Source organism: Hippocampus bargibanti, linkage group LG14 (genome assembly GCF_051943395.1).
Source record: "Hippocampus bargibanti isolate YZ-2025 linkage group LG14, ASM5194339v1, whole genome shotgun sequence".
NCBI classification, from domain to species: Eukaryota; Metazoa; Chordata; class Actinopteri; order Syngnathiformes; family Syngnathidae; genus Hippocampus; species Hippocampus bargibanti.
In genome coordinates this window covers 16,550,230-16,573,778 of record NC_142747.1, presented here as the reverse complement: position 1 = coordinate 16,573,778, position 23,549 = coordinate 16,550,230, and the positions used below count along the sequence as shown (strand labels likewise).

Below are 23,549 nucleotides of genomic sequence, written 5' to 3'. Positions count from 1 at the left end.
ATCGACAGATGATGTACTGCAAAATTACATTCAAACTTGAAAAGCCACTGGCAGCCTCAAAGAAAATCAATTCCGTGCTGAAATCTTGGCAGCAGCTGCCAATTCTCGCAAAGATAACGCGCCTCCACCCCAGGGGGGGGGGGGGGCTCGAGCCTGTCATCGGAGCGCATGGTTATTCTCATTCTAGCTCATTAATGCGTAATTAGCCGACGGGTTTGGGTATTAAAACAATTCGATGATGTTGGCTGGCATGCTTGTCTATGGTGAAGGAAGCCGGTGATGCTAAATTCTTATGGACTCCCGTTCTCTCTCCGTGCCTTTTACAGTCACTTATTTGGGATGATCAGACTGAAAGAGACCTGAAATTTTACTGTGAACACGATATGAGAGCTTTTATCTCTGTGGCCTGTCTATTTTTTTTGAATTGTAGAGCAACATTTGGATTGGGTTGGATTGGATTAGCCTTTATTAAGTCTCGCAGTGGAGATATTTACATTTCACAGCAGCAAAGTGATAAAAGAGGAAAGGAAAGGAAGAAGTAGAAAAAAAATACAGAACCTCCTGTAAACGCAGGCACTCTCGCGGCGCCATCTTGAAGTCAAAACAACGACAACAAAAACTAAATATGACAACGCAAAACACACAGTCATTACATTTTAAACATTTTGTACAGATGGCTTGTGCGGGTTGTATGTGGAGCCTGATTGATGGGTTATTTTAACCTTGCAGTCTACACTCTACTATCAAAGTTGAAACTCGTTCACTGTCGTCTGCCTGTCTCTTTAATGTTTAACCCACCCACCCTCTTCACTGCTGCGTTCTTGACCAATCATGTGGCTTTAACTGAAGACTGGGGGCAGGGAATAGAGGACAAAAACAGTCAGATGCCATTTTGTTTTTAGAAGAACGGGCTCGTTCGCGAACGACACATCACTCATTGTGGCAGCTTAGTGTGTATCCCGAAAAATAGTTTGTATGCCAAGGTAAAATTTTCATGAATGTTACGTTCGTAAACCGAAAAGTTCGTAAGCCAAGGGGTTCGTAAACCGAGGTATGACCGTAATTCACTTTGAGGGAATTATTTGCGATCACTTTTCTTTTTAGGAACTTTTGATATTTTACAAGCCATATTTTGGATCTTATGAATGCATGCAATGGATTTATTGTATTTACCTTTTGTAGTTAGTCTCGCAGTGGAGAAATTTACATTTCACAGCAGCAAAATTATGAAAAGAAGAGGAAAGGAAAGGAAGAAGTAGAAAAACAAAATACAGGAGCTGCTGGAAAGGCAGCCACTCTCGCGGCGTCATCTTGAAGTCAATTCATTCAGTCTATTCATCAGCAATAAAAAGCAGTCTGCATTCTCTCGCAAGATGCTCCCAAAGTAGCCGAAACGGCAACTGGAATGCGGTTGCTCATTACACAACGATGTTCATTTATTTCAAGGACTTTCATCGGATGCAGTTTCCTGTATCCATACGAGACACGCATGATGGATCATTGCAAAGAAATCAACGTAGCAAAGTGGTTTTATTGAGAAGAGGAGGGGGGGGGATCTAAAAATGGCACCACATACCGGCACTCAGCGGGCCAGTCGGTAAATATGGACTATCAATGCGAATATCATTTGCATAATACAGATCTTTGGGTGGGATGGAGCATTGGTCTCATTCCACGTGATTTCATGGCTCACTGATGCAATTACAATAGCTATCGCACTTGATGAATAATGCATTGAAGTGAATGCAGAAATGCCTCACGGTTCATAGATAATACTGTATAGGGAAAGGCGTCCTATTGGTGATGCCTTCTCATCATTCTTCCACTGGTCAAACGCTCATCGGTGGATTTACGAGTGCACTGTGTTGATCAAGGGTGGTTGCAAGCTAGGGTAACTTGTGAGGCGGCTGGGGTGGAATGACTTGCGATTTTTGATTTGTCGTTGACGCGCATGTGATTGTGTCTGTGGGGGCACGCCTTCAATAATAACTTAAACTCATCCAGAATTCTTCAGCCCGGAACGTCACCAGAACCTCATCCTTTCACCACATCACCACCGTCCTCCAAGAGGTCCACTGGTTCCCGGTCGAATATAGAATCAACTTTAAAATTTTTCTTTATACATTTAAAGCTATCCATAACCTTGCCCCCGCTGACTGATCTGACCTTCTTCAAATTTCTATTCCATCTCATTCCCTCAGATCCTCTTCCTCCCTCCACCCCCTCCTGCCCGTCTCAGCACGATGGGGGACAGGGCTTTCAGCTGCTCTGCCCCCAAACTCTGGAACTCACTTCCTCCCAACATTCGTAACATCGATTTTCTTCCCGCCTTCAAATCCCATCTCAAAACCAACCTATTTAAAGTCAGTCAGCTTTATTGTCAAATATGCTAATACAGTGAGACCTCAACTTACAAACACCTTATCTTACAAACTTTTCGTCTTACAAACATCAAATTTCTGAAAATTAAACTCATAATAAGCACTATTTTCATAATACACACCCACCACGGCTGGCGGAGTGATCTTCGGCGGAAGCACACGACCGAACAGCACCAGAAGTTACCAACAGTCCTTATGGAAGGTGACTCTTCTTCCATAAGCCATCAACGACTATCAAAAAGGTAAATAAAACTTTATTTTACAGCACAGTTTATTTCTTTAATTAAAGTCCTCATGTAATGTGCCTCTCTTTCCAAACAGCAATTCCCTTTGACCTTCGATCTCCAACGCCATTCCATCAAGCCATAAATGACCATCACAAATGTAAATAAAGTGCCTTTATGACACAATGCAGTGTATTTCTTTCATTACAATACAACAGCACATTTATTATACATATAATAAGGTATGTTGTGTGTAGTTTTAAGGCATATTTAGTTGAAAAGTATATTTTATGAAAACCCGGGAACAGATTATCCCCATTTTAATGGTTTCTTATGGGAATTTTTTTTGGAGATACACACTTTTCGCCTTACACACTCTGTCTGGGAACCAATTAAGTTCGTAATTTGAGGTCTCACTGTATGCATGGCATACAGCACAGATGAAATTACTGTCCTCTAGGACCCAGCGTGCAAGGCACTTATAATGACTTGAACAAACATGATAAACACGAAAACGCCAAGATTTAAAATCGCATTTTCTAAACATATCAATATCAATTAGATCTATTTTGGAAAAATCCCCGTGGTTGGGTGGATAAGGTTAGACCCGCCCACATGCAAGGTCAAAGGTATCCGCGTCACATTCAGGCTATTAGTTAATGTGTCACTCTGACTCCAAACATGCGCTGACCGCGAGTATACACGACGAGTCGCCTGAGCTAACAATGACAACAAGGCCACACACACAAAGCAGGAAACCAAAGTAGACTTGACAGCCTTTTGATAAATCACCCATTCAAAGTTCAAAAACAAAGAACAATCGCCGTGGAAGCCGTCATGCCGAAAGAGAAAATGCGCAGGAGAAATAAATGACGCGTTCTTCTTCCCAAAGCAGAAAATGAGGAGTGATGATCTATTGCAGGTGCGGCGAGAATATTGCCTACATGACGGATGGTGATCCCTGTGGTGAAATCTCAAATAAGCTCATCAACTTTAGCTTTAGCAGCCTGATAAAAGCTGACAATCACATCAGTATTGGCACCATCTGTCACCAAGCCACTGGCAGTCCAGAGAGGGAGTAGGGGTCAAGGGGTCCAGGTGACGGCGCATCCTGGACTTGGTTATTGAGACTGGGAGCTACGAGGCGTTTAAAAAAAATTGGAGGACGAGTGGAGAAGAAGCCGCATCCTCGAGCAAATAGCAGCAAAAAGACAATTTCCTGCCATGGCGGCACACGTGTGTGGATTTGTAAACACGTGGCTATTATAATAACAACACCGAGCTTGGCTCACAAAAGCAGCACTTGGGTCGCAAAAGGAAAGCTTGAAGAGTTATTGGCAATTGCGAGTGGCAAATTGATGAAAATGAACGCATGCTCTTTGAATCTAGCTACCTCGCTTATCTTAATTCATGCATCCTTGAAAAGCATTTTACAATACAATAAATATTGATTTATATGGCGCTTTAACAACAGTTGAAGCTGTAACAAAGCGCTTAACACGGTCAACTATCATATACAGGAAATAAAGCAGTCACAAAGATAGTAGAAAGTGGATGAGCTCGGAGTGGTAAGGAAGAGCGAGACCATTTAAAAATTTAAAAACAAATACGATTTTTTTAATAAAATGTATAGGGAGCCAGTGAAGTGATACCAAAGTAGGGGTTATATGCTCCCTCTTACGAGTACCAGTCAAGTACACAGAACTTGACTGGTCACATACACAGAGGTCGAGTCCAGGAAAAGAAAATTGACTAAGCGATATCGAAGGAAGGTTACCTCTCAAATGCGCGCACACACACACACGCACACACACACACACACACACACACACACACACACACACACACACACACACACGCACACACACACACACACACACGGTTGGCAGAGCAGTGTTGTCTCCCTGGAGGCCAATTCGTTGCAATATCCTCCACTGAAAACTGCACAGCCTTTAAATTGTTTCCCTCTTCGTCTCCAGCTTAACTGCCAATTGTGTAGATTTAACAATGGCCGCTTCACCACACTAATGCGCGCAAACACACACACACACACACACACACACACACACACACACACACACACACATACACACTACTTGCATCAAAGCTGCTGTTCTTTGTTATTATTTATCATGGGTGTTCAAAGCACAGCCTGGAAGCCGTGCTTTATCTTTTTTATGATTACTTGTGTTCAACACAGCTTGCTACCCAGATGAGAGTTTCTCTAAAGAAGAGTTGGACACCCATTAATACTACTGTGGCAATCTCGATTTATAAATGACTCAAATTGAGTCTTTCAGGACATGAGTTGTCACCTGGATGACTCTTTTGTCTTTAGTCGGAATTGGCATAACAATCACGAGATAGCATTGTGAATTTAACAAGCAGCAGTTTAGCAGATTATGTTTTCTAAATCACGTTTTACTTTTATTGTCACTTGAAGGTGGAAGGGGGATAAACAAATCCAAATCTAATTGCTTGTTGTTTATTGATTGAAGTCACCCTACTTTGTTTTCAAAAAGTCTGCTAGCTTTATGCTACAACACAATGCAAAACACAATATATATATGTATGTGTGTGTGTATATATATGTGTGTGTATATGTATACAGTATGTGTATACATGTATACAGTATGTGTATGTGTGTATATATATACACACACACACACACACACACACACACACACACACACACACACACACACACACACACACACACACACACACACACACACACACACATATACATACTGTATACATATATATATACAGGTATATAGTATATACCTGTATATATGTATACAGTATGTGTATATACTATATACACATACTGTATACATATATATCCAGGTATATACACATACTGTATACAGGTATATACACATACTGTATACATATATATGTATATACACATACTGTATACATATATACACATACTGTATACACACACACACACACACACACACACACATACATACATTCGGATAATATGCTTTCTTGCTACACATCCAGTTATGAGTATGATTCAAATAGTTCTGAAGAGGAAAGCATACATGTTTGCAATTGATTAAAGAATTTATTCAGTGTCATTTTGAGGCAAACGGGCGGGGGGGAGGGGATTTCTCACCCAAAGAGAGGCAACAAAATGGCCACCGAACTGTGAGGAATGAATCAGCCCGTTTCCACAGGCTGATAAATGATTTCCATGGAGCTTGGACTCCCTCTGCTGGCGGCTTTTGGATGTAACACACGGTTTCAAAAAAACAGTACAGCAAAATACATTGACGTGATGGAAAGACGCTACAATGCGTCTTTTTTACGTCAGGAGACGGTCCTTTTCTGACGTCACGTGAGGACTCGTCACCAACTCAAAAACAAGACTTCCTGAATGTTCAGCGCGAGTCTTAAAACGTAAAATATATCTATATGCGGTGGAATCTTATTAAAATACGCCCAGTAGAAGTCATTTGAAGTCATTTTACAAATTATGTCCTTTAAGGCGGGCGCCCGTGAGGCTCAATGAGGACATTTAACGGGTCAAACGAGCAACCTGGGACCAATTGTCGGGCGTAATTACGCGGATCAATGAAACCACACACTTGCATGCAGACGTTGTGAATAAATCAACCGAGGTACACTTTGGCCAAGGAGGGAATTGACAAAGAAACTCCACCGCGACGGGATAAATTGTGCAAGACAGATTAAAACAAGTCAAAATGTTCGCAGTGCTTTCAGACTGCCTGCGTGAAATTAATACAGATTGGTTACATACAACTGTTGCTGCGTAAACGCACCGTGCGCGTGGCATTCTGTACTTTTTACGTTCTCAACCAATTTGCATTTTAAAAAACTGCAAAAAGACAACTTACATGTCGAAGTTCTTGGATGCGGTCCTTCATTGTGGGTTTTTCGGGATTGTAATAGTGGCGGTGATGATGATGGAGCGGATGTGCACACGCCAAATAGCGGTCTGAGGGTGCGCGGAAGACGGCTTCACCAGGAATCGATGCTCCCTCGCCCCTTCCCAACTAACCCTCTCCCCTCCTCCTTGTGCCTCCTCGATCGCGGTTCCGATGACGGGTTGATTGGACCGACGTCGTTAACCCATTCCACGCCCGTCAACTTCCTCCTCGATCGCGCCCAATGGACTCGGCTTTTGGGGAGAACCTGTTGACTGCAAGTGTCAGAATCCACTTGGGAGAAAAGAAGGCAGGGAAGGATAGCGAGACAGAGCAGCAAAGGAAAACAGGGGGCGTCTGCTTTGCTGCCGCTTTTTCGGTAGAAATTGAATGTCGATCGAAGGCTCTCACAGTTACGCCCAGGTGGTTTGTTTGCATTAGGTGCGGGTGCATGGCGCCCCCTGTCAGGCCACTGCGGGCACGGCAAGTGGCGAAAAGTCCAAATATCAATTGATTCATGTATAATTGTTTTTTGTTTTGTGAACTGAGGTTTGTCTGTAATGTTTGTAGGTGAGCTGGAGTGTATCCTTGCTAATTCGGGACAGACAAAAGGAACAACCTCGACTGGTGTTCAGCCAATAACATAGAGCCAAACAAGCACAGGTGACATCAACTTGTGCCTGCAGGGTCCGCCTAAAAATAGCTCACCAGTGACGAGGGCCTACTCTGTGTGTGCGCGTATTAAATTTGTGCCTTAAGTAATGAACGTTCAAAGCCATTACTGCCATAAATGTGAACTAGTTGTATTAAATTCATCCTGTCCACTTGATATCTAATTTAAAACAAATTCTTTTCTTACAGTGTATTGTAGGTGTTCAAATACCTGACGTTTTGGCGTATACTTCCGCCTTCGTCAGAGTGACTCTCTGACGAAGACGGAAGTATACGCCGAAACATGTCAGGTATTTGAACACCTACAATACACTGTCTGTAAGAAAATAATCTGTTTCAAATTAAAAATTATTAATGTGAACTGTTCCGCAGCTAATTCCTTTTTTGCAAAATGGAAAATTACACATTTTCTATGGAAAGTGGTAAAATGTGAAGATATAAATGAAATATATTTTTGTTTTATACTCAACAGTTGACATTATAAATAGAATGTTTTGTAGTTGTAGTTTTAAATGAGAGCTCTCATTGGATTAGCCATTAATAGTCCTGCAGTTGAGAAATTTACATTTCACAGCAGCAAAGTGATAAAAGTAAAAGGATAGGAAGAGGTAGAAAGACAAATACCTGTCGTAAAGGCAGCCACTCTTGCGGCGCCATCTTGAAGTTAAAACAACCAAAAAAACAAAAACATAAAACAAAAACAAATAATATAAGACAGAAGACACAGTCATTCAATCTTAAACACTTTCTGCACCCTCTTTGTTGTATGAAGCAGTTCTAGATGAAAGACGAGAGGATCAAAGCCTCCTTTTCACCAGTGGATCAGGGAAGTCATGGTGAAATGTGCACGTCTGCTACAAGCTAAATGTTGAAAGCAAACATGAGCCTGTAGCATCCATTGACAAAAGAGATTCTCACATCCCCTGCCACGTAAATCCGCTTCAATTCCAAGCCGCGACAAAAAGCTCCTTTCTTCTCATTGAAGGCTCCTCAAGCCATCCATCCAGTTCCAGACTGTCCAACAGCACCAACCTTTCCGCTGAACAAAAGGGGTCTGTAAAAATGCTGCCCATTACAGGTGCAAAAAAGGACGATCGGCCCAGAAATGTCCAACGATGACAGTGAAATGGCACTGATATTCCTCCCAATCAAAAAAGGTGCTGGCAAAAATGCCTACTCGGGCGCCATCTTGGACTTCTTGATATTGTTTCACTGCAACACTTGCCCAAATAAAAATTGCCAAAAGGTTCATGACATCATATTTGATTTAATTTGTACATGTATACATAATATTGCATCCACTGGATTTCCCCCAGGGAATGCAACAGACATTTAATTCTAGTTTGATTTGAGTCACAAAAAGAGGATGAAAAAGGTCCATGGAGCTTAGATGAACATGATGGCATATTAGTGCTCATATGTGTAGTCACTAAAAATGAGACAACCATGATTGGATCCCATTAAAAAGAATAAAATCCATTCAGTGTCGACTCTGTGTGTGTGTGTGCATGTTTGTATGAGTAGTCTTGTGAGGACCGCTAACATTTTATACCATACGTAGTGAGGACATTTTGGCCGATCCTTACAAGTTTTTCATTCTAAAGGCTTCTAGAGGGTCTATATATGCATCTGTTAAAGTTTCAGAGAGGTCCTCACAAAATCACCCAAAATGATTTTTGGGTGTGTATTTTCATTTCACTTGGATACACACACTTTTTTACTCACTGTGTGTGTTTATGTGTGTGTGCGCGTGGCTAATGAGGAAAAAGTTCATACATACCACAAAAAGTAAAACGATATTTTAACCAAATTCACAACAGGGGTGAGGACTTTGAATGTACCATTCTGAAATCTCACTGCTGCTGTTATTTCAGTTTCAAGTCAACTTTTTATTGCTTTGTTTTTAAAGAAGTTGAAGTGGGAAATGGGGTGATATTTAGTGTTCAAATGTAACACTAGTTCTTCTCTAAACTTATCAGCAACGGTGGTCCTCACTACTTATCTGGAGTTATCCGGACCTCACAAAATCATTAAAACAGGAATGTGTGTGTGTGTGTGTGTGTGTGTGTGTGTGTGTGTGTGTGTGTGTGTGTGTGTGTGTGTGTGTGTGTGTGTGTGTGTGTGTGTGTGTAATGAAGGCCCAGTTTCCTGAATCACAGCTAGAAATTAGGTCTTCTCTGACGTCCTGTGTATTTGGTGTCAGCCCGCACTTCCCTGTAGGACAACATCATTTGAATCATTTGAGTGCGTACAAAGACTGTACGGACAGAATACAAATCCACCGCTGCCCATACCGTCCTTGTCGACGCCTCCTCTCCTTTTTTTCCAGAATCCAATCTCGGCTCTTCTTTGCTGATTTTCCCTTCATGTTTTTGAATCGGCATCTTTGTGAAGGGGGGTGACAGAATCAGGTGATTACTTGTTTGTTAGGTGCGGTATATTATTTTCCTGTAAAAGGCAGGAAAACCGGCCTGTCTGGGGTTTCGCGTCAGGCAGGACGATAACCTTTTTTTTTGCGCTTTTCTCTTGGCCTGCTGGCATCATGAGTTCAGGTACAACTGAACCTGACCCACACTTAAAGCCGAGACCGGGTGCAACCCCTTCCTCATGGGTACTCATAATGGACATGCTGGGAGACATTGTAGACCGAAAAAGATGCAGTCACAAAAATAAAGAAACAAATAAATAATAATCATAGTACATATTCATATTTAGCTAGTTTTCTAATTAATAAAATATAGCACTGAATCAACTTACAAACGAATTCACCTTATGAACAACCGTATCTCGTTCGTAAGTTGGGAACGTCTGTATATATGTATTGCATGGCCTTTTGTACAGCCGGCCTCATTTCAAGCTCATTTAACTCCAGACCCATATAATTTAGGAATTAACTTTTTTTCTGATGAAAGAGAGTCTAAGGTTACAGGTTACTTATCCAAGCCTTAAACATATTTATATAAACCTTAAACATACATTCCATAAAAAGTACAGCACTGAATCAACTTACGAACAAATTCATCTTACAAACAACCGTTCGTAAGTTGGGAAGCGTCTGTATATATGTATTGCATTGTATTTTGGACAGCCACGCTCATTTCAAGCTCATTTAACTCCGGGCCCATATAATTTAGGAATTAACCTAAACATACATTCCATACAAAATATAACACAAACAAATTCACCTTACGAACGACTGTTCGGAACCTATCTTGTTCATAAATTGGGGGGTGTCTGTATTGTATTTATTCTTGATCCAAGCCGGTGTAGCATATTTCTCATATCATGCATTGTATTTTATTTCTATTTCATTTTGTGCTATTTTTTTTAACAATTACTGGAATGTCATTTTGTTATTCTAATTTACACTGTATTTTCGTAAACCGTATTTACTATGACATAATAATAATACATTTAATTTATAACCACCTTTCAAAACTCTCATGCACACTTATGTAAACATGAAGTGCAAATGTGAAGTGAGAGGCATTTTGCGTTTCCATGTCGGTACACTTTTTTTGTCTCCCCAGAACTGTCACAGACTCACCAAACTGGACGTTGCGAAATATGGGAAGGTCATATTTCAACACACATACACACACCCATACAAACACGGCAAGCTCATTATCTGGTCAATTGCATTCACCCAGGAACCTGCTGTGGAAAAAAAGGCAAATCAAACGAGCTTTTATTGGGAGCACATTTAGCCCGAGGTGGCATCTTAACATCATAAAAAAAAAGAGAAGAAGAAGATTGGAGGCTTTCAGGGTTTCATCAAACAGACTAATGTGATTAGCAGGTTATTGCCTGTGTGTCAACAACACTTTCATCTTCTTACCTTTGTCCTGAATACTGGACCTGGTTGGGGACGTTCTTGTTGCATGGTTCGCAGCCCAAACCCTGAAATTTGTAAAGTAGCAGTTATACATATTGTTAGGAGTTTGAAATACGACTGGACGATAAGGAAATGTTCCAAGATTTTTTTTAACAAACCCACTGGCCGTGTATACTATTCTCTACTTAGTTACTCCTCTATCTCTAATCATATTTTTACTGCAAGCAGTGTACCCTGGCTGGCTAATTAGCTGAATAGCTATCTAGCTAGCTATCTATTAGCTATGTATTAGCTTGCTAGCTTTCGAGCTATTAGATAGCTAGCTTTCTATCTATTTGAGTTACTTTGGGGTTGAGTGAACGCTATCCATTCGCTGTCTAGCTGGCTGGCTATCTGGCGAGCTATCTAATAGCTATCTATTAGCTGTTTAGCTGACTGGCTATCTAGCTGGCTATTAGCTTAATAGTTATCTAGCTTTCTATCTATTAGCTAGCTAGCTTCCTATCTATTAGCTAGCTAGCTTTCTATCCATTTGAGTTACTTTGGGGTTGAGTGAACGCTATCTATTAGCTGTCTAGCTTGCTGGCTATCTGGCTAGCTATCTACCTAGCTATATCGCTAGCTATTTGGCTAGATATCTAATAGCTATCTATTAGCTGTTTAGCTGGCTGGCTTTCTATCTATTAGCTAGCTAGTTTTCTATCTATTTGAGTTACTTTGGGGTTCAGTGAACGCTGGCGCGTGTGGCTGCCACTGCTCACCCACAGAAAAAAAAACTGATCCCGTAACTGTAAAGTGACCTTGAGAGCTTAGAAATGAAATGTATTATTATTATTATAATTATTATAATAAATACATTTCCCAAACATATAAACTGAAATTAATTGCAAAATTCAATTCAGCAGCTAGTTCAACTTCTTTCATTTGTAGCAATTTTTTGCTTTGTTCGTTTGACTTCAAGATGGCGCCGCAACAGTGGCTGCCTTTCCAGCAGCTCCTGTATGTTGTTTTTTTCTTCATTATTTCCTTCCTTTCATAACTTTGGTGCTGTGAAATGTAAATTCCTCCACTGCGAGACTAATAAGGGTAAATGCAATCCAATCAAAATTTACCTGAGGTAGGACGCCTGTCACGCCAGCAAACAGACACAAAAAGAACCTGGAAAAAAAGCACAATGAGCAACAATGGCAACTGCCACATAAATACCGCTACCATGAAGTGATCTACAGACTTCTTGGCCTTGGTGCTGTTGGGGTAGTCCACTACCATGCCTCCGCTGAAGCCCGCCCTCATGGCCTGTGACGTAATCAGTTCCAACTGGCGGGAGATGAAAACAAGTGAGGAGGATGAATGACACGGCGGCGGGCATGTACATAATTCCTCATCGGAGGACATTTTGTGGTCTTGTTTACCTGCTCTGAGTTCTCGGGATAGAGTTGAAAAATAGCCCGGGAGCCTCTTGACTGAAAGGTGGAGAACAAATAATGTCATGATAATACAGTGAGACCTCAACTTACAAACTTTTTGTCTTACAAACGTCAAATTTATGAACATTAAACCTTATAATAAGCACTATTTTCATAATACACACCCACCACGGCTGGCGGAGTGATCTTCGGCGGAAGCACACGACCGAACAACACCAGAGGTTAAGTTACCAACAGTCCTCATGGGAGGTGACTCTCCTTCCATAAGCCATCAACGACCATCAAAAAGGTAAATAAAACTTTATTTTACAGCACAGTTTATTTCTTTAATTACAGTCCTCATGTAATGCGCCTCTCTTTCCAAACAGCAATTCCCTTTGACCTTCGACCTCCAACGCCATTCCATCAAGCCATAAATGACCATACAAATGTAAATAAAGTGACTTTATGATACAATGCAGGGTATTTATTTCATTACAATACAATAGCACATTTATTATACATAGAATAAGGTATGGTGTGTGTAGTTTTAAGGCTTATTTAGTTGAAAAGTATATTTTATGGAAACCCGGGAAAGAATTATTGCCATTTTAATGGTTTCCTATGGGATTTTTTTTTTTAGATACACACTTTTCGCCTTACACACCCTGTCTGGGAACCAATTAAGTTCGTAAGTTGAGGTCTCACTGTATATTGAATAGTATGGACAGATGAAATGGCACGACTGAACAAAAAAAACTTGTGTACAGATATTAACAGTCTGAATACAACTTACCAAAGAAGAATAGAGAGTACTAAAGAAAGTATAAAGTCTCTTTGGGGGACTGTGTGCGCGCTTGTCAGCGTTGCAAAGCCACTGAAGAGCTGAAATACTGATAGGGAACAAAAACAAGGTTCATTCATTCAACTAAAAGATTCTATATCAAATTTGAGAAAAATAAATGTACTAGATTCAGTACCTAACGCAGCCGTCAAAAGTTCCCGGTCGGAAAGGCATCCCTTGACCCATGTCTCCTAATAGAAGATCTCCTTCCACCTCTCGGTCCTGTGCCACATCTGAGACAGATCACACACAAACAGATAATGTGTCTTTGCAGTCGCACCAATTTTGTTCCGATATACATAGGTATATATACAAAGGTGATTATATTCAAAATTAATGGCACTTTTGCATCAGCCAGCTGCGTCTTGAAAAAAGCTTGGCCGGTAGTTTGAATCAACACAATCACCTGAAAGGACAACCGACACCATTTTTTGTTTCCTAACTGACATCAGAAAAACATATAGCATCTAAAATACCCAAAACATGCACATGATTATTTTTAGTCAAATGCAAAACACCAATAAAAATGACTTAAAGTGTCCCAAAACTGCCACAAAATGAGCTCGAAAACTGGCGATTTTCAGAAAGTCCCGCCCCCAGATCGTGACGTCACGCCAGTGCGTTTTGCCTTGCTCCAGATTCAAAACAATGGCTTCAGAGACTTCAGATTCGGAGAAGCTACTTTCTTGTTACTCATCCAGTTATGATTATGATTCAAATAGTTCCGAAGAGGAAATCATAAGTGCTTGAAATCAATTAAAGAAGTCCTTCCGTATCAATTTGAGCCGTCTGGACTCCAATGTAGCGTCCCAGAAAATGAACAAGATGGCGCACACGCTCCGTTGGAAATGGGCTGATTTGTCCGGTGTGAATTTGTATCAACTAGTATCAAATAGTAGTCCATCGCGTTATTTATGTGTTTTTCATTCAAATTTCGCCATTAACACGGATCAACACAATATTTTCAGACCAAACAAAGTCAATTGTGTGTCGCTTTCTCGGTCAGGAGCGTTCCAGACGTGACGTTACTTAGGGCATCGTCATCAACACATCGAAAACAAGCCTTCCTGAATATTCAGCGCGAGTCTTAAAACGTAAACTATAGCTATATGCGGTGGAATCTTTGCAAAATACGCTCAGTAGAAGTCATTTGAAGGGATTTTACATGTTATGGACGCAACTTGTCCGAAGGTGTCGGTTGTCCTTTAATGGAGCAGACAATAATGCTCAAACTAACCAAGCATTGCTGTACTGATGTCGACTCCCACCCAGTAGTGTCCTTCCTCCGTCAGATAGTCGCCACTCAGCCCCGAACCACACCTAGGAGGAGAAAATAAATATAATAAGACCCTTGAGTGCTTTGCAGTTCAAACATATACACACACATTTAAAGAAGGGCATATTTGAGGGTGAATGCAAGTACAGATTCATTGGCTCACCCCACATCAAGCAGATAGCACGGCTGACCCTCTGGAAGGTTCAAAAGCTCCACGGCTCTCTCCGACATCTGAGTCTGAATTTCGATCATACGTGAGCTGACAAAGAATTTGGGGGGAAAACATCCTCTTAAAAGACTTTAATCAAAAGAATGGCTTTTTCAAGAGAAGCAAAATGAATATTTTAATGGGTGAAAGGGTCGTGTTTGCTTTCAACATTTAGCTTGGAGTCCATTCAGAATCAGAAAACCTTTATTCGTTCCACAATGGGGAAATTTCGTCTTTCTTTCAAAACTTTGCTGCAGTGAAATGTAAATTTCTCCATTGCGAGACCACAAATCCACATCCAAATGAAGAAATTCTAAAAACTTTTTTTGGAACAATGTGTGATGTGCACAATTGCAAATGCAGCACATCATTACATACTTTCAAAATGGAAGCTACGAAAAACTTTGTCAATTTAAACCTCATTCAAATTTCATCAGCCAAAACTGACACGTACTTTCTAGTTTGAATTTGATTAATTTAAAAAAGCTGGGACAGTTTTAATGAGCAACGAGACTTACTTCTGGGAGTATTTCTTGGCAACCTCTTCGTTGTAAAACTGTAGAGGTAAAACAAATAGTGTTAAAAGATAAAACTAAAATCTCATGTTGCTTTTAATTATGCATTGCTTGAAGTGAGGCTGAAAACAAGCTAGCAAAGCATCCAGTTTACATTGAAGCTGCTATTAGCTGAGATGCTACAAACATAAAAACAAGCACTAACCACATCTGGAGGAGCTTTATGCTCCGGTCGTCGACAGGAACTCATAGTGATTCGTTCGTCACCGAAGAAAAGAGGTGAATATAGTTAACTACTCAAATAAAAAGCTGAGTGGATGAAACATGTGGACTGATACTGTTGATCATACGTGTGAAGCTCTTCTTCGGTGAATTACAAGATGAATTCTAGGCAAAACTCATGCATATCGCCATCTATTGGAGATTTTAATATCGCATTCTCTGTGTAGTTTTATTGCTTGTTTTTATTTATAATTTCATCTGAGGTTTTATTTATGTCCCTGGTTTGTGTTAGTAAAGTGTCATTGAGAACTTTAAAGGCACATATGAATAAAAAGTATTATTATTATGATTGTTATGATTATTATTGTGATTGTTATGATTATTATTATCTTCTTTTCCTTTCGGCTTTTCCCTTCAAGGGGTCGCCACAGCAAATCAGTGTCCTCCATCTTTAGAGGTTTGGTCCGCATTTTTGTTTTGGCCAAGCTTTTACGTCGGATGACCTTCCTGACACAACCCTCTGTATTTATCCGGGCTTGGGACCGGCACAAGAAGACTTATGTCCCTTTGTGGCTACAGAACAAGCAACTCGCTCAGTAAAAGACTCCCAAACACAAAATGTTCATCGGTACAGCAACATTCAAAATAAGAATAAGAATAAGAACATATTTACACATTATTATTATTATTATTATTATTATTATGATGATGAGGATGATGGTGATGATGATGATGATGATGATTATTATTATTATTATTATATTTTTTCAACCCACTGCGGACGCGACGGCACAAGTTAGAAGCGTCATTATTGTTGGGAGACCTCGGTTTAGGCTTAAATATTGCTTGAATCAAAACGACAACTTCTGCACTGCTGGTGGAAGCATTAAAATTAATATATAATAATTTGTTCTGGACACAACGGGTGAGGCTGAAAGGAAGTACAGTATTCCTACTCTAATCTTGCTATGTCCAATCCGAATTACATAATTGGTTTTTCGTTTTATATTAAGTAGCTCCTACCAAATAGTTGATTTAAAATTGCTAAAATATGTCATCGAATTAAAGCACATCGTTGATGTTATCTTAACTACAAAGTTTGATACGTATTTTGTGAGTCTTCCCACATCATTAAAATGCTTAAATGGGCGAAGCTGTATCTGTTGTGTGATTGGTCAAGCACAATCATTTCTTCCTCCTCTCATTGATTCTCATTGGTCCACTGTGATGTGACGTCAACGGAACTTTACTGTTTTCATTCTGGGTGACGTGTACCGAGGGAAATGGCGGAGGTCGCCCACAAGCTGGGCAGCGGAGTCTGCCGGTTGTCCAGCTTCAGGTACGGCCAAAGTCGACCAGTTTGCTCCGAAGAAGCTTCCGAAACTTGGCGTAGAAAATGCACCTTTATTGCAAATCCGAATAAATATATTTCTACGGGGAACAAAGGCGACGTTTGGCTAAAAAGCACGGCAGTAGGACCCATAACAGAAGTCAGACAAATGGCAAGGAGTCATCGAATAACTGACATTAGTTTGAACCAGAAGTCACCTCGTTTTACAGGATTAGTTCATGCTGGAGAGTTTTATCCCAGTTCATTGGTTGGACCACGGAGGTCATCAAAGAGCAGAGGAGCTGTTTCCGCCTCCCCGAATCCTCTTCTCACATCATCTCAGCAGCTTCGAGCTTTCTGCATCCTCATCCGAGTGCGGACATCAGAGAAAAGACATTCTGACACTTTTAAATCCAGAAGCTACTGCTGGAAGAAAGACGTTAAAGATAACCCACTGTACAGAAACAGGACGGCCTATTATGACATCCTCAAAGTGTCCCCAAATGCTACGCAGTCCCAAATCAAGAGTGCCTACTATAAGCAGTCATTTATCTTCCACCCGGACAAAAACCCCGGGAGCACAGAAGCCGTGCTGCGCTTTACTGAAATCAGCGAGGCATACACGGTACTGGGCAACAAAAGTCTGAGAAGGAAGTACGACCGGGGTATCCTCAGCATGATGGATGTCCACGGTACAGGAAGACCCCCCTCTAAAGAGACCTCAAGCAGATCCTCGGGATCAACACAGCAGCAACAAACCACCTCCAGAAGTTTCTCCCGTACGAGAGGAAGGCCCATGTACGACTTTGACGCCTTTTACCAGGCTCACTACGGCGAGCAGCTGCAGAGGGAGCAAGAACTGAGAGCCCGAAGGCAGCGCGAAGTCGAGGCGCATAAGGAGAAGATGGAAAAGTGGAAGCAGAGAAGGATGATCGAGGGCACGATGGGGTTGCTGCTGTTGGCTGCGTGCATGATTTGGTTGAGCGTCAAGCCCTGAAAGACAATCGAGTGACATCTAGACCGCATATTCAGACACGACAAGAACACTTTTTCTCAGTTTGTGTATTTTCTATTTGGGTTCGGAGACAAAGAGGCAAAATGTTCATTTGAGGATGGACATATTTGGAATCACAACATACTATTCTTTTATTTATTTTTTTGAGCGACTCGGCATAGTCAAGTGCACTCCATAATTGGATTGGATTGGATATGCCTTTATTAGTCTCACAGTGGAGAAATTTACATTTCACAGCAGCAAAGTGATGAAAGGAATGAAAGTAGAAAAACGAAATACATGAGCTGCTGGAAAGGCAGCCACTCTCGCGGCGCCGTCTTGAAGTCAAAAGAACAAAAAAAAACTAAATAACAAATAATATGACAGGACAGAGACAATATGACAAAACAAAGACACAGAGAGACATTCATTCATTCATAATACCTTGTGTTGTGCAGCAGTTGTGATGAAAATGTTTAATTATACATAATTGAAAAACAAATTCTTGAATACAGACGCTCCCCAACTTACGAAAGAGATCGTTTGTAAAGTGAATTCGTTCGTAAGTTGCTTCAGTAATATATTTTGTATGGAATGTATGTTTAAGGTTTATATAAGTATGTATAAGGCTTGTAACCTGTATTGGTTTGTACTGAAAAATAAACACAATAAAATATATGCTCTATAAAGATATGTACATCTACAACTGGAGAGAATACTACATATGTTACTACAAAAATGTTCGTAACTTGAATGTTCGTAAGTAGGGGAGCGTCTGCACATAAGAAATACAATTTTCATTACTAAATGAATACCCTATGACAAATCAATTGTATTTTCAGGCCAAAGTGATGGTTCGAAAATGTAATGGTGTGTAACGTTCAGTAGATCCTTCAGGGATGTAACGCACATCCTGATACATTTTATGAGTTATCTGCATTCAAACTAATTACACACGGCCCTCTATTCTATTTTGAGTAAGAAGGCACCTTTCCTTACAACTGTAAAATGTTGCTGCAATCTTTGACGGAATAAAGTGCTGAGTTAAGACCCAAACGTTCATGTCAAGGCCATCTTGAAGTCAAAATAACAAAATATGACATCACAAAGACAGTCATATCTAGCTAGCTATCTAGCTGGCTATCTACAGTAGCTGGCTACCAAGCTAGCACTTTTTTTTTTTTTTGCTATCTACTAGCTACCTAGCTAGTTCACTGGCTATCTAGCTAGCTATCTACTGTATCTATCTAGCTAGCTGGCTTTCTATGTAATTGAGTTAAAACCTATATTGTGACTGAAAAGTGACCTTGAGAGTTTTGAAAGGCATTAATAAATGAAATTATTATTATTTGTTATCTATTAGCTAGCTAGCTTACTTGATTTTGCGCGTCATCTCGGAAAAAAAAATGTGTCACCGTTGCTGGCTACCTAGCTAGCTATCTAATTGCGATCTATAAGCTGTCTAACTAGATAGCTATCTATCTATTAGTTATACACTAGCCAGCTAGCTAACTTTCTACCTATTTGAGTTATTCCGGGTTGAGTGAACGCTGGTGCATGTGGCTGCCGTTGCTCACCCACAGAAAAAGTTATCCTTCTTCTTCTTCTTCTTCTTATTATTATTATGTCACGTTTGGCCTGGAGAGGGCAGCAGACCATCTCGAATGGCTCATATCGACCTGATACTCAACTTTCTGCAATATAAGCTATACATTAGCAAATGTAGACAAAAATCCAATGATTTTGTTCACATTTTATTCACAGAAATATAAAGTAGTATGTCAATAACATCACTTTGTACAAAATTGCACAGACTCGTCAAAACTCAGTCAACAGAAATAAACTGACTTAGAATTTTTGTTTTACGAAAATAAAAGGGGAGCAACAACTGCACAGGTAAAAAAAAAATGCTTGTTTTGCTAAATAATGAAATGTTGAGGGCATGAGTAGACGTGTGTGTTTATGTGTGACGGGGGGGTTCCTTGCACAAAGACAAGAATCAATAGGAGAGGAAAAGTCATTCACAACAGTTTAGGAATAATAAATATGTTCCAAAAATAGGACGCGAGTTGGCACATTAACCTCCTCAGCTGTTGTGGAAAATGCTGTGTGATGGCCACGCTTGACGCTTGGAGATGAATTAAAATGGACTAGATTGCAAAAAGGTGTATACTTTGGCGTGTTTGGCTTGAATGTTCCTTTTTAATAAAATAAAAAAAGTCATATTAGTAATAATGCTTTTCTATGACATATTTTGATGATTTAAAGCAAACTGCAAAGCTAATGCGTCGTCTCGGGAAAAAAACGTTGCTGGCTACCTACCTAGCTAGCTATCTATTTTCAATCTATTAGCTAACTATTTAGCTAGCTATCTATTAGTTATCCGTTAGCTAGCGAGCTAACTTTCTATCTATTTGAGTTATTCCGGGTTGAAGGAAATAAGTATTTACAATTTTAAAGATAACCGTAAAATGCTAATATTAGCCTGTAATATTTTAACCAAACAGGGTTGAGTGAACGCTGGCGCATGTAGCAGCCGTTGCTCACCTACAGAAAAACTGATCCTGTGATTGTAAACTGACCTTGAGAATTTTGAAAGGCGCTTAGAAATTAAATGTATTATTTGTTATCTATTAGCTAGCTAACTTGATCTTGCGCGTCGTCTCGGAAAAAAAAACGGGTCACCGTTGCTGGCTACCTAGCTCGCTATCTATTTGCAATCGATTAACTGTCTAACGAGCTAGTTAGCTATCTATTAGTTATCCATTAGCCAGCTAGCTAACTTTCTATTTGAGTTGAGTTGAGTGAACGCTGGCGCGTGTGGCTGCCGTTGCTCACCCACAGAAAAACCGATCCTGTGATTGTAAAGTGACCATGATAATTTTGAAAGACGCTGATAAATGAAATGTATTAGTTATTATTATAATAATGCTGTACAGTCAAGCATGGCCATCCTTTCCCACAACTCTGCCCCCCCCCCCCCCTGCCCCAATAAATGCTGGAGTGCCATCACGTGACATGTAGGCATGACTTAAAACTACACAAAATATAGCTTATTTTATGTATAATAAATGTACTATGGCATTATAATGAAAGAAATAAACTGTACTGTATAACAAAGTAAATTTATTTAACTTTGTGATGGTCGTTGATGGCTTGATGGAATGGAGTGGCCGGTTTCCTCTGCATTAAAGACTTGATGAAGAACGTAACCTTCTTCTTTCACCATATTGAGGAATGATCCCTTGTAGGAGCTTTCTCTGCGATAATTTTATCTAGTTCCTCATCAATTGTGTTCTGTTTAGCTGGGTTGATAGCTTTTTGCATCAAATGTGCGGGTTGTTTGTAGAGCCTGATTGATGGGATATTTTAACCTTACAGTCTACACTCTGCCTTTGAACTATCAAAGTTGAAACTCTCTCACTGTCGTCTGCCCGTTTATCCCCCCCCCCCCCCTGCTGCGTTCGTGACCAATCACGTGGATTTAACCGAAGACTGGGGGCGGGGAATAGAGGACAAAAACAGTCGGCTGCCATTTTGTTGTTAGAAGAACGGGCTCGTACGCGAACGACACATCACTCACTGAGGCAGCTCCGTGTACGAAACACGTTCGTATGCCAAGGTAAAATTTTCATAAATGTAACGTTGGTAAAACGGAAAGTTCGTAAGCCAAGGTATCACTGTAATTACACACCTCATCTCCAATAGATGCCACTTTTTTTTGCCTTTTGGTATCAAAAAAATACCTGTCGGTGTCATTGAGTTAAGTTTGAATTACCTTTTTTTCGGCTGACTGATATCATCATCACGTGTCACTGATATCCATAACGTTTATATGGCGGCACTCAATGGGTGACTTTCTGGAAGAAGAAAAAAAAAGAGAAATAAACAAAAGCAATAGATTCAGATGACAGTTCAGAAGAATAAATAATAGTTATATTGTACGGTGGTTTTTTTATAATACAAATATGTCTTTAAATATATAATGCATATCTATTTTGTTGGAAATGTTAAAAATCTATCCGTCTATTTTCTTGTATCCGCTTTATCCTCACGAGGGTAATGTTGGCACCCTGAACTTCCGAAGTGTGTGGAAGATGTGCTCATCACTCCTCCAATGTGCTCCCCATAAAACACTAATGTTGATTATTTATGGGGCGTCACACATTCAAAAATAAAAATACAAAATTATAATGTCAAAAAAGTATATAGTGTTTGTTATCCAAAACAAAATAAAACGAAAAAGCCTCACATTCTAAATGTCCAATTTCCCACAACTACTATGGTCAAAAATAACACAATTAAGGGGCACAAAGGGGACGATCAATACATTTTTATGCACAAAAAAAAACAACCCAAACATTTCATTATTTTATACGCAAAAAAAAAGTCAATTGAGTCAACTGGCGAAAAGGTTTCTTCAGCCGTCAGCTGTACTTCTTTGAAGATGTCGGACATTTCGGTTCCTCATCCGAAGAGCTTCGTCAGCGAACTAAAGTTGTGCAGGTAACTCTGACCCTATATCCTTGATGGACGGAGGTGGCTGTGCCGGACCCCTGATCTGATAGGTTCCTGCTCTAAGTTTGGGGGAGCAGTAGACTACCCTTAAACTAATCTGCTTACTTTTTTTGTTGTGATTACTTTTGTTTTGATTACTTCTTTTGTTATGATTAGCTTTCTGATTACTTATTTTGTTCTTATGACGTACTTTGTTCTTATTAGCTTAAGGGAGTAGTCTACTTACTGATTACTTTTTTGTTCTGATTACTTCTTTTGTTCCGATTACTTTTTTTGTTCTGCTTACTTATTTTGTTCTGATTAGTTTTCTGATTACTTATTTTGTTGTGATTAGCTTCAGGGAGTAGTCTCCTTGAAGATAATCTGATTACTTCATTTGTTCCAATTACTTCTTTTGGTCTGATTACTTCTTTTGTTCCGATTACGTTTTTGTTCTGATGACTTCTTTTGTTCTCATTAGCTTTCTGATTACTTATTTTGTTCTAATTAGCTTCAGGGAGTAGTCTACTTGAAGATAATGGGATTACATCTTTTGTTCTGATTACTTCTTTTGTTCCGATTACTTTTTTGTTCTGATTATTTATTTTGTTCTCATTAGCTTTCTGATTACTTATTTTGTTGTGATTACTTATTTTGTTCTGATTATCTCCAGGGAGTAGTCTCCTTGAAACTAATCTGATTACTTCCTTTGTTCCGATTACATTTTTGTTCTGATTACTTATTTTGGTCTGATTAGCTTCAGGGAGTAGTCTACTTGAAGCTAATCTGATTACTTCTTTTGTTCTAATTACTTCTTTTGTTCGGATTACTTTTTTGTTCTGATGACTTATTTTGTTCTGATTAGCTTTCTGATTATTTAGTTTGTTGTGATTACTTATTTTGTTCTGATTAGCTTCAGGGAGTAGTCTACTTGAGGCTAATCTGATTACTTCGATTACTTCTTTTGGTCTGATTACTTCTTTTGTTCCGATTACCTTTTTGTTCTGCTGACTTCTTTTGTTCCGATTACTTTTTTGTTCTGATGACTTCTTTTGTTCTCATTAGCTTTCTGATTACTTCTTTTGTTCCGATTACTTCTTTTGTTCCGATTATCTTAAACTACTCTGATTACTTCTTTTGTTCTGATTAGCTTCAGGGAGTAGTCTACTGCTCCCCCAACCTTAGAGCAAGCTATCTATCAGAGCAGAGGTCTAGCATATAGGGCCAGAGTTACCAGCACAACGTT

The 23,549-nt window shown here is 39.8% G+C and overlaps 3 protein-coding genes across 10 annotated transcripts in view; 1 reads left to right on the top strand and 2 right to left on the bottom strand.

The window, feature by feature from the left end:
* The window catches only part of stx1a (syntaxin 1A (brain)), a 45,711-nt gene extending 38,784 nt beyond the window's left edge, over window positions 1-6,927 (bottom strand). For 4 of the 8 annotated variants that reach the window (XR_016117246.1, XR_016117245.1, XM_089014583.1 and 1 more), the window contains exon 1: window positions 6,475-6,925. Coding sequence is in view for 5 of the 8 variants with exons in the window: in XM_089014583.1 (XP_088870709.1) it covers window positions 6,475-6,504 (30 nt within the window). In the remaining 3 variants the exon portion in view is untranslated. Of the gene's footprint in view, window positions 1-6,474 lie in introns of all 8 variants that reach the window. The other 4 variants (XR_016117244.1, XM_089014584.1, XM_089014582.1 and 1 more) reach the window with 2 other exon arrangements.
* Window positions 6,928-9,298: 2,371 nt separating this feature from the next.
* bud23 (BUD23 rRNA methyltransferase and ribosome maturation factor) lies at window positions 9,299-15,619 on the bottom strand. Its single transcript, XM_089013523.1, has 12 exons — window positions 15,466-15,619; window positions 15,264-15,301; window positions 14,701-14,796; window positions 14,499-14,581; window positions 13,398-13,494; window positions 13,214-13,310; window positions 12,424-12,474; window positions 12,243-12,328; window positions 12,124-12,169; window positions 11,015-11,076; window positions 9,471-9,560; window positions 9,299-9,390 (listed from the first exon to the last, which is right to left on the bottom strand). Exons 1-12 carry the CDS (start codon window positions 15,508-15,510, stop codon window positions 9,336-9,338), a joined length of 846 nt encoding a protein of 281 aa, XP_088869649.1. The 5' UTR covers window positions 15,511-15,619; the 3' UTR covers window positions 9,299-9,335.
* A 1,142-nt stretch (window positions 15,620-16,761) lies between these two features.
* Window positions 16,762-22,160, top strand: dnajc30b (DnaJ heat shock protein family (Hsp40) member C30b). The gene has a single exon (XM_089013878.1). It carries the CDS (start codon window positions 16,766-16,768, stop codon window positions 17,807-17,809), a length of 1,044 nt encoding a protein of 347 aa, XP_088870004.1. The 5' UTR covers window positions 16,762-16,765; the 3' UTR covers window positions 17,810-22,160.
* Window positions 22,161-23,549: the final 1,389 nt, after the last annotated feature.